At 44.2% G+C, this 11,429-nt stretch overlaps 1 protein-coding gene across 1 annotated transcript; it reads right to left on the bottom strand.

Annotated features, from left to right (window-relative positions):
* Positions 1–5,385, bottom strand: Hsc70-3 (heat shock protein 70 cognate 3). The gene is made up of 5 exons (XM_075691091.1): positions 5,238–5,385; positions 4,416–4,566; positions 3,999–4,263; positions 3,459–3,831; positions 1–1,444 (listed from the first exon to the last, which is right to left on the bottom strand). The coding sequence occupies exons 2-5, from the start codon at positions 4,553–4,555 to the stop codon at positions 243–245; spliced, it is 1,980 nt and encodes a 659-aa protein (XP_075547206.1). The 5' UTR covers positions 4,556–4,566; positions 5,238–5,385; the 3' UTR covers positions 1–242.
* Between the last annotated feature and the right edge of the window lie 6,044 nt (positions 5,386–11,429).

The raw sequence follows: 11,429 nt of genomic DNA, 5'->3' as shown, positions 1-11,429 counted from the left end.
TAAGTTATGTACAAGTATTTATTTGACACCCCATGTAAAAAAAACCCTTCAAACATAACTTAAGTTACAAGTTGAGTTTGTACACAGAATGAGGATGGCAAACAAGTCCAAGAGAACACATAACTAGCCAAAGGATAGGTGGAACTAGACAGTGCTGGCAAAATGATGAAGCTTGTGATCGTAAACAGATGAATTATGGGAGTCACAAGTTGCCATCCACCCTCTGGAAGTCCTAGTCTTTTCTACAGTTCATCCTTTGTAGAGTCATCCTTGTCCGTTGGTGGGGGAGTGCCACCAGAGTACAGTTTGGCCACAATGGGTTGAACAATTTCTTCGAGAGACTTCTTTTGTGCCTTGAGCTGTTCAGCATCAGCATCAGGATTCTGTTCCAAATACTTGATAGCCTCATCCACAGCCTCCTTGATAGTAGTTTTCTCCTTGGTATCCAACTTGGCACCAAGCTTCTCCTTGTCTTCCACCTGGTTTTTGAGTGAATAGGCATAGGACTCCAGTTCATTGCGGGCCTCCACTTTCTCTTTGACTTTCTTGTCTTCATCAGCAAACTTCTCTGCATCCTTGACCATCCTTTCAATGTCCTCAGGAGTAAGCCTGTTCTGGTCATTGCTGATGACTATCTTCTGCTTGTTGCCAGTGCCCTTGTCTTCAGCACTGACTTTCAGGATACCATTGACATCAATCTCAAAGGTGACTTCAATCTGCGGCACACCACGTGGTGCTGGAGGAATTCCAGTCAGGTCAAACCTGCCCAGCTGGTGATTATCCTTTGTCATGGGTCGCTCTCCTTCATACACTTGAATGGTCACCGTCGATTGATCATCAGATGCCGTGGAGAAGATCTGGGACTTCTTAGTGGGAATGACGGTGTTACGAGGGATCAGTTTCGTCATAACACCACCAACTGTCTCAATGCCAAGGGTCAATGGGTTAACATCAAGAAGTACAAGATCACCAGTGTCTTCCTCTCCTCCAAGGACACCAGCCTGGACAGCAGCACCATAGGCCACAGCTTCATCTGGGTTGATGCCTCGGGTCGGTTCCTTGCCATTAAAGAACTCCTTGACCAGCTGCTGCACCTTAGGGATCCTGGTAGAGCCACCAACCAGCACAATTTCGTCAACGTCGCTTTTCTTCAAGTCACCATCCTCAAGTACCTTCTGGACTGGTTTCATGGTGGAACGGAAGAGGTCCATATTCAACTCTTCAAACTTGGCACGTGTCAGAGTCTCACTGAAGTCTTCTCCATCAAAGAAGGACTCTATTTCAATCCGAGCCTGGTGAGCAGTCGACAGCGTACGCTTCGCCTTTTCAACCTCACGCCGAAGCTTCTGCACAGCACGATTGTCCTTGCGCACGTCCTTGCCAGTTTTCTTCTTGTACAGCTTTATAAAATGCTCCATTACACGCTGGTCAAAGTCTTCTCCACCTGCAAATACAAATGAAGAAATGTTAAAGCGGCCCTGAAACGGTTCGGATAAATTTTGTAGACGCGTAGGGTACAGCTTAAGTAGAACATTTGCACCACAATTTAAGTGAAGCGTTACGTATTAATGGAGCTACAAGCGATTACAAGTTATCCTCCTCCCTAACCATGCTTTTCCTCCTCGACTCGTTCGCCGAGCCATCGCGCCTAAGCTCCGCCTTCACTGGTTCTGCGTCACAATGCGACGTCACATTGTCCACTTCCGGCTGTTTTGGAGCGCGCGCGAAACCTCTCCGTTAGCAGATTGGCCGTCGACCGCAAGCGAGAGCTATGGAAGCAGCGTGCGTTGCGTGCATTCTGTCCTAGCGCCGAACGTGTCTGGTATTCCGGTAATCACACACTAGCAGAACGTGTCGAAGGAACGGTGAAGGCATAAACTCAAGCTGATGAAGGAACTTCAGCGTAGACGTGCGTGAGCTGCCTGATCGGTCTCTACGGTCCAGCCACCCCGTGGCACAGAGCTAACCAGCCAAAGAAAGCTAATATTGCTCTAACCAAGTGTAAAACATTTGGAACATTTACAAAAACAATGTGTTAATGATTACACTCCTGCGAAAAATTTACACCAGCAGCAAAGAATACATTTTTTTACTGCTACTGTGTCTGGTTGAGCTCTATGCCACCAGGTGGCTGCACCGTGGAGACCACATTTGCGCTTCTGTTCATCCATGGTGCATCCCATGAAACGACACGCAAGGGGGCTCAGCCAGGCCCCGTTTCCTTTGAGCTTGCGTTTACCCTAATATCGGACTCGCGAAACGCTATTGCGTTAGTAATCTTCTGGTGTAAAGAGACGGCCGCAATCACGCAAATCTTGGCGCCGATTGGATAGCGGCAGTCCGATGTGCTGCAGCCAGTCCGCTCGTCTGCTGCTTTGCAGAGGGACACGATGTCGCAGCTTGACATATTGCCAGTAGCTACGTTTGCAATCCACAACGCAACAAAGTCGAATCATAGCGCTTGCGAAAAGACAGACCGACACTGACGGCGGAGCTCTCGTCAAAGATGGAGCTCATTGTAACACAAGCAGACGACAGTTGCTGTGTGCCGGAAGTGCTTAAGTGTACTGAAAAATTGTTCGTGTGCATTCCCTTTATGTTACTTTCTTCTTATAAAAACAAATTAACTAACATTCCAACCATTACGAACATGTTTGTTTACCACAAAGTTGGAAAAATTAGCGATCACGCGCGCTGGTCAGCCACTCGGATAGCTCGCCCCACTGACGTCATATGGGCGATTTCGGTCATATGGGTAGGGGCGGCTTAAAATTCCGCCGCGCAGTGCACTGCTATGGGCAGCAATGTGCATTTTTAAAACCTTATAATAAATTACACGCTTTACGCGGAGCACTTAGATGCATCAATGATCAGAAGGACCTACTCTAACGACTCTGTATGTTTGTAGAAAATCATCAAAATCGTTTCAGGGTCGCTTTAATGTAAACAAAGTGCAACTTTCAAACGAGTACTCATTACAAGCCACTAACTCTGGAATGCATTTTGTGCAATACTAAATGGCCGATATAGCTGAATAACCCTACTTAGAAAGTGAAACAAGCGTATAGCTGGAATTTTCATAGCCAAACAGATTAACTGATTGGGCTTAATGACCAAAGCAACACTGGGGCTATGAAAGACGGCATAGTGGAGGGTTCTGGATTTAATGTACCTGCAGTTTAAGCACACTAGAGACCCCCCCCACCCCACCCCTAAAATAAAATATGTGGCCAATAATCAAAACCGCGACCTCATACTCTGATGCAATAGCCAAGCCAGTGCAGCAGATTTCCCAATGGCATTACAGTACCTAATCCTCTGCAGTGGCTACCTTAACATTATTGTTTATTGCAATCTGCACTATCTACCGTCAAGTCTTGGCCCTGCATGCCACCTTACTGCAATACTAACTAGGAATGAAGCCGAGTACTAGGATTCACAAAATAGCCAATACAAACCAAGGTGAGTGTCGCCATTGGTAGACACAACTTCGAAGACACCGTTGTCAATGGTCAGGAGAGAGACATCAAAGGTTCCACCACCCAAGTCAAAGACCAAGATATTCTTCTCGCCCTCCTTCTTGTCAAGACCATATGCAATAGCAGCAGCAGTGGGTTCATTGATGATCCTCATCACATTGAGTCCTGCGATGGTTCCGGCATCCTTGGTTGCCTGGCGTTGGGCATCGTTGAAGTAGGCTGGCACAGTCACAACTGCATGGGTTACTTTCTTGCCAAGGTAAGCCTCAGCAGTTTCCTTCATTTTCGACAAAACCATGGCAGATATCTCCTCTGGGGCAAAAATTTTCTCATCTTTGCCCGAGGTCTTAACCTGAAAAATGGTATTTCAGGAAGAGCAAAAATTAATGCAATTGCAGTGCATTTGAAAATGACAGGATTCAAAATTGTGCACAGCCAAATTTTTAAACCCTGGACTAGGACCACGGCCTCAAAAATCTGATCCAAAGGCTCATGCAGATGAAAGAAGGAAATACTAACCACAATGTGAGGCTTGCCATTCTTTTCCTTCACAGCAAATGGGAAGTACTTGACATCATGCTGGACAGAGGGGTCAGTCCAGTCACGACCAATAAGACGCTTAGCATCGAAAACGGTGTTCTCAGGATTGCTGGTCAACTGATTTTTGGCTGCATCACCAATCAAACGTTCCCCTTCAGCAGTGAAAGCAACATACGAGGGCGTAATACGGTTTCCCTGATCATTAGCAATAATTTCCACTCGCCCATTCTTGAAGACACCAACACTGCAAGAAAATTTTTTTATAAAATTTAGTACACAAACTAAAGGACCTCACATAGGAGTTCCAACACAGTGCAACACTAAAGCGGGATGTGGAAAGTATTAATAACAATCACTGAGACATGTTATATGTTAAACGTGGCCTAGAACGCTTACCATGAATATGTTGTTCCCAGATCAATGCCAATGACAGTGCCGACGTTTTCTTTGTCTTTCGAAGCGTCACTGTCTTTCTTAGCAGAGGCAACGGCAGCGATCAAGAGCGCTGCCGTGAGGCATAATGAAACTTTCTGCATCTTGTAGGCACCTGCAAGTGGCAAGAGAAGCAATTACAACCTGGTGCTACCAAACCGGCTTCACGTGTACAAGGTCACTAACGGTCAGGCACCCCGGACTAGTGCATACGTCGAGTTACAACTTTACGGCAAAATAAAATGACTAAATGCAGATTTTCAGTGCAATTGCGTAAATGTGCTGGGTATCAATGGAAAAGCCGAATCACGTCCCACATGCTTGCGAAAACAGTAGTACCAGTCAAACTTTCAACGAAGCCGGCAATATCGTTACGCATGTCAGACTACCCATATTATAAATTCAGCATCTTTGTAAGGAGTATGAGTGATGAGCAGAGTACCTCGATTGCGCATAAGCAGTACATATACACAAGGTGCGGAAAAGTAACCGAATAATGGCTTTCAGATTCAAGTCCACGTCAGCACAAGACGTGCACTTGAAACTGATACCGCCAGTAGCGGCGCGAGTACAAGCCAAGTCAATAATTACAGTATTTACAGAATATACACAGACAAGATCACAGTGTAGACTGCGAATAAACGATATATTCTCGGCAGTCTGGCACCGGGGCACGACGCACATTACGATCTGCTGGGATAGCACTGAGCTCAACGACACAATATTACGTGTTCAGTATCTACACTAGTAAAATGCACATTCGTATGTAGAAGCACTAATACGTACAATTCGCTCTGGAAACTCCAGACGAGCACTGACAACAGAACGCTCAGACGGCCGGCACGACTCTACTACTGCTTACGAACAACTAGATTCACGCCGAGAAACTGACAGACACCAGTCGTAGGGAAGGCATGGTATAAGAGGCGGCTTCTCGTCGTGGCGGCACCGCATTGGTCAGATAGGAACAAACTGAGCCTCATGATTGGTCAGATTGGTGGCACGTGGTACTACCAACAAACGACACGTAGCTTTCTAGCTTTCGCATTCCTGATTACACTAGAAAACACTAGAAAGGCGAGGGGTGTGGTGACACGTATTGTGTCACGCTGTTTTGGTTTTTTAAAGCCCGCTGAAAAAAATTTTAAAAGTTCATGTGGTGTTCGGAGAGCAATAAAAGAAAAATACATGTCCACCATAGCAATCTTGCAGTACAGTAGCGTTGTGACGACACTGCGAACTGCTAGCGTCATGGTTTTGACAAAGCCGGTAGTGGTTTTGACAAATTTAAAGTGTGAAAAGGGATTTTGTTCCCATGTTTGTTCATGTTATGACTGGGTTCATAATTTTGTTTGCAACCGTGTTTGCACTAACAAGCATAAGCACACTGCTACAGAACAGGAACGGGAATGTTTCATATAAGAAGGAAGAAGGTAAAATAAAAGAAGATACGGGAATGTTCTCGTAAGGTAAGCGCGAACCAAAAACCGAAACTACCACCTTTTTGCGTGTACGTAAGTTCGTTATTATTTTTAAGGTTATGCAATAACCATACTTTATGCTAGTAAGATATTATGCAAAAACTTCAATCGTGTTGTAACAGCACGTTGATGTTATTACGAGTGTTTAGACGTGGTTTAGACCGGCCTCCGTTTAGACCATATTTAGACCAGCGAAGCGTTCTTAGAATGAATCATAGCCGATCCAGGTTTGCAAATAGCCAGCAGCGTCGTCTGCCAGCATGTCTGCCAATAGGTAGAGTTTTTGTTTGTTTGTTTGTTTGTATGTGTGTATGTGTGCGTGTTGTTTGACCTGCGCCTCGTTTGACCATGCATAAAGAGTAACCGCATTCGCTTTGCAATGGAAGAACAAGATTTTTACTTGCGCAGTGAGTCTGCGAGGTCATGTCCACTGTGACGTGTGCCGTTGTGCGAATGGCAAAGTTCTGCTGGTGTTGCAGAAGTCGCGAGGCGCGGTAGTGCTGAACTTAGCGTTACAAGTTGGCGGCTGACGTAATTATATTTATTCAATCGTGTTTTTCACTAATTGTAACAACGTGTCATTATTTTGCATTATGAGATCCTGCGGCGCCTCCTTTATTATAATCTCAGGTGCTCTCCTGAGGCCTCCGTTTGTCGGTTACATATACCTTCCTGGAACAGTGCTTGTAAAAAATCCAATCTATCGTCACGACGAAAAAAGCGGCCCGCGACTTGCACAACACCAGTCAGAAGCTTGCTGCGCGCATTAGTCATTAAAAGTTCAGTTTGGTGCTAGATGACGAAAGTTGGGATTAACTTAACTGTGAATGATCGTAAATTGCATCAGCGCCTCAGTTAATGCGTTGGGCTGGGGTCCAAACCTGCGTGCTTCCATGTAAACCGGCGTGCTGTAGCAAGTAAATGTATAGTTGATCATGAAATCTGCTGTAATGTGCATCACGTGCTTTGATTTTCTCATGATACACTATACTTTAAGTGACGAAGTGCGTGTATCTGCTAATTAATATTATGACGAACGCTCACCAAAAAGGGTGACGCACGTATGCAGTACACCCTTAGCTGGTAAATCTCTTTGCTTTCAGTAAGGTTCACAGCTTGTCGTTTTCACGGGTTGCTAGAATTAAGGTACACTATTTGACTTAAGCTTTGCGTACGTATTATTATTTCGGTTACGCAAGTGACGGAGTCCTCCATGGAGTGCATACGTGGGCAAAGATCTACCAGTGAACTCGTTGAATGTTAAAATCTGTGTATCATTTACGTTGCGTACTTTGATGTGTATATATATACACATAAGTTAGCATAGTACCTGCGAGGGAAATAAAATAGTGTTATCTGGTGAAGTGGTCCTAAAGGAAACCAAGTGGTTGCACAGAAAAGGAATCCGTTCCTCCACCTTTCGAATTTCAGCAGAACTGATTTACCATCGTGGTTAGAAGTATTTCGCTTAGTGCATATGTTGGTTGCATTAATTGTTTAGGAGAACCATCCACAAAAACCTTTAATGTTTTTTGGCACTTTGCTGTTATTTAAGCACTTATTTTTTTTTTCTTTTCTTGGCCATTCCGAAGCAACCGCAAATATCTGAAAGAAAAAAAAAAAGACCAATCGAAATCGGAAATTCTTGTTGGAAGTATATATTCACGGAATATCCACTTATGGGCACCCACGTAAAATTTCTGATGTACCTTCAACAAGCGGGGACGACATTTATTAATAGCTGTTAAGGCACTTTGTACAAATGCAATGTGTAACATTAAAAATTCTGTACTTGCAAGATGAAACAATAAATACGAAATTATAGGTACATCATGATGAGTACCTCACTTCAACGCATGCTCAACACATATTTTACATGTGTATCCATTTGAGTGAGCACCACATGTGTTCGCATGAAGCTGAAGCACATAAAGCATGAAGCAAAATTAAGATAAAAGTTATAAATTAAGAGATATGTGGACTCGGACTGTGTGAATCACATTCAGTATATGCATTCTTTGTGGCGGTAGCTTTCTGTGGTGTAGTTGACAACATGTGTTACTGTGTATGTGCCTGAACAGACAAGATTGAAACTGTAGATGACACACACACACGTGCACACTAATGGTGGGTTTCGAACCCAGTTTCCCCAGTACACAAGCCCCAATGGTGTTACCATTAGGCCATGGACGCATGCCTAAAAAGGCAGAATAAAACATTTTTAAAAATTTCTTTTGTGCAAGCCAGCACTTTGAGACACTTTTTGGTTGCCACATTAGCCGCGTGGCGTATCAACAGAAAAGTTACAGGATGCATTCATTGCCAAAATTCAGTGCGCGTCTTTCATCATACTGGGACTATGTGGCACATTTTCCACAAGGCCAAGCATGTCGTATCTTCTGATTTCAAGGCCCACCATGGTGGCTGAGGGACGCATTTGTCACTAAAATCTGCAGCGTGTGACTTGTCATAATGCTCTGGCTATTGCTTACAAAGGCATCAACCCAAGGTTGGTTCTGCTGAGCTTTTTTTTTTATATAAACTGGCAAGACACCAACACAAATGGAAAGCCCTAGTTTTGCTGGCATATAAATGTCAGCAAAGTAAAGCTGAGAATATTGCATGCATTTGACTGAATTTATGGCTGGTATAATATAATGATGCCTATCACATGTTCCAAAGAAACAGTGCACAGAGAACAAGAAGCAGACACAATGAAGCACTGAACTAACAACCATTGCTTTATTGCTTGTTTGCTCCTGTTATTTGACGTCTACCGCACGCACAAGAAAAAATGACCATAATGCTCCATCAAACACATGCCTAGCAACATTATCATGGTGAAAGATATACAAGCTGTTTCTCATGGAAGCTTAGTGGTGGCACTTTTACACACTTGTCCCCTTTTTGCAACATCATACTATATGCTTCCCATAAACTTTTCCCCTCCGTGCCTTTTTAAGATACATAGTTTAAGGTCTGGTAAGGAGCCACAATCTCTGCCATGACCTGCTAATGGCTTCCATGCTTGATGTTAAGCGAGTATGCATGCTCGCTCAGGTGCTCATTAATACATCTACCCATCTCTCCTATATAGCATTAGCTGCATGATGATGGGACTTCGTACACTACCACACTCTTGCATTCAATGTATTTATTAGCGCGCTTTTCTTTTTTTTTTTCACATTTCAGATTCCTTTGCATTTTAATGTTTACTTTTGTGTAAAGAGCCCCTAGTTGGTTTGTACACTGAAAACGTGTTGCACTCCCGCTTTCACAACTACCTTCTGTAGATTGTGACACTTTATGAATGTGCAATATTTGTACAGTATCTTTCACCATGATAATGTTTCTAAGCACGTGTTTGATAGTAATTTCTTTCTCATTGCAGGTGTGCTTCACTTTTTAAAGAAGCAGTGAAGAAACAGTGGAGAAACAATAAAGCAGTGGCTGTTAGTTCAGAACTTTGTTGTGTTGGCATCTTACCCTCTGTGATCCACCTTTGCACTGTTTCTTCAGTATAAGCCATGTACCAACCAGCCCAGCCAAACCCACTCCTTTCACTTGATTAATGTGGTGAATCGGGCGTGTTGGTACATATTTGAAAAGGTGGCAGCACTAAAAAGAAAGACACAGACGGAGACAGGACAACAAGGATGAGCGCTGAACTTCCAACAACATGATTGTGAATGGTTCACGAAAATATTGGCTGTCGGAGCCAAGGGTTATCATCTGCACATGCGTAAACATGCGCGAGAAGGAAAAGATTTTGAAGGTTTGCTGGCAAGTCATTGGCTGACTTGCAAGGATTGTTCACCCAACCTTGAAAACACTTCTGTTATCAAGAGGAGTAAAACGCGTCTTACACGGGAAATGGCAGAATCTGAACGAATTACCAGACTTGGGGAGGGATGTGTCAGCATGGCCTTCATCACCCTTGCAGACAAAGAGCTGGCATATTTACGCATTCGCAGATGATAACCCCTGGCTCGGACAGCACATATATTTTCGTTAACCATTCACAATCATGTTGTTGGAAGTTCAGCGCTTGTCTTTGTCGTCCTGTCTCCGTCTGCGTCTTTCCTTTTAGCGCTGCCGCCTTTTCACTTGATAGTTTCTCATCATCCACCACTTACAAGCTGCTTATTCTGTTGGTAATACAAGCAAGCCACAGCTTGGCCCACTGACAAAAATAAAGAAGAGAGATCTCAATTGATTGGGATAGATTTGTAATGTTATTCTGGCTTAACTTCACGTTGTTGGAAATTGCAAGAAATTGGTTTTGTAGAGTATAGATTAAAAGTATATGAAAAGCATGGTTGCTTCTTCTTTTTCCATGAACCAAATATCAAATTTGGACATTTGATGGACATGCAAGGCTTTCCCTTATATTTGGACTTCTATTAGAAGCATCTTGGACATCTAGCACAGATGCAGGAATATTGTGCGGATATTTAGAATATCCGAAGCAGACATACTCTGGCGGTCCAGTAGATACCTGTGATTATTTGGGTTGTTAAAGGGACACTAAAGGCTAATACAATGTCAAGCTAACGTGATAGATTAGTGCTCGAGAATCTCTAAGGTGTCAATATTGCTACGGAACAGTATTTGCGTCGACAAAGAGGCGCCGGGAGCCATGAAGGAAGGCTCGACGTGCCATCCACTGCGAAGCTCCGTGACGAGGTGCAGGGAACGTCCACCTCCACCAGATATGTTACGTAGGAAGACGCCGACGAAAAGCTATATACAAGTACATTTACAAGGCAATATGCCGCACTTGGCCAAGACCAAGAGGCAACAGCCCGCGCTAGCCTCCAATCGTCGTCGTCTTCACCCTGCTCGCCTCTTTGTCGTCGCAAATACTGTTCCGTAGCAATATTATAGCAAACAGAGCTTTAATCGAGAAATCGAGGTAAATGCAGGACATGATCAGAGACTCCCCCAGGACATTCAAGCACTTGCCCAACGATGAAAAGCACTCCTCAGTTAAATTCTGTTACTAGTACTCAACTACTCGTTGCAAAAAACGTCCTCGTATTGTATTACAAGATGACATAAAATGCTACTTGCCCAGTTCCATTTCATGCTCAGAAAAAAGAACTCATTGAAGTTGCCATTGACAACGACGCGGGCGTTTGAAAGGTTTCGTTCTCACTCGATTCTGCACCGCCCATGCTTTCGCGTTTCAGTACTTTCCTGATTGCGTAGTGCTGCGCTGGTTTTGCTGGCTCGCGAAACTCGCACAAACTGCAAGTAGCAGAGAATTCAACTTGCATGTGATGTCGCGGGATGCCCGAACGGTCTACGCCACTTGACCAAAAAGCAGCTGCGGCGGCAAATCCACCACTCTGTCTTGGCTCGGTGCTGCCGTCTGTCGGGTGCCTTTTTACTCACCGACGGCAGCAAAGAGCGGTAATGGCGTATGCAATGTCACCACTCCCCCGGTTGGGTGGGGGGAGATTTGAATTTCGAAAAAGGTGTTCAGACCCTACAG

This window comes from Dermacentor variabilis, chromosome 1 (genome assembly GCF_050947875.1).
Source record: "Dermacentor variabilis isolate Ectoservices chromosome 1, ASM5094787v1, whole genome shotgun sequence".
In the NCBI taxonomy this organism is placed as follows: Eukaryota; Metazoa; Arthropoda; class Arachnida; order Ixodida; family Ixodidae; genus Dermacentor; species Dermacentor variabilis.
This window is presented reverse-complemented; position numbering and strand designations above follow the sequence as displayed.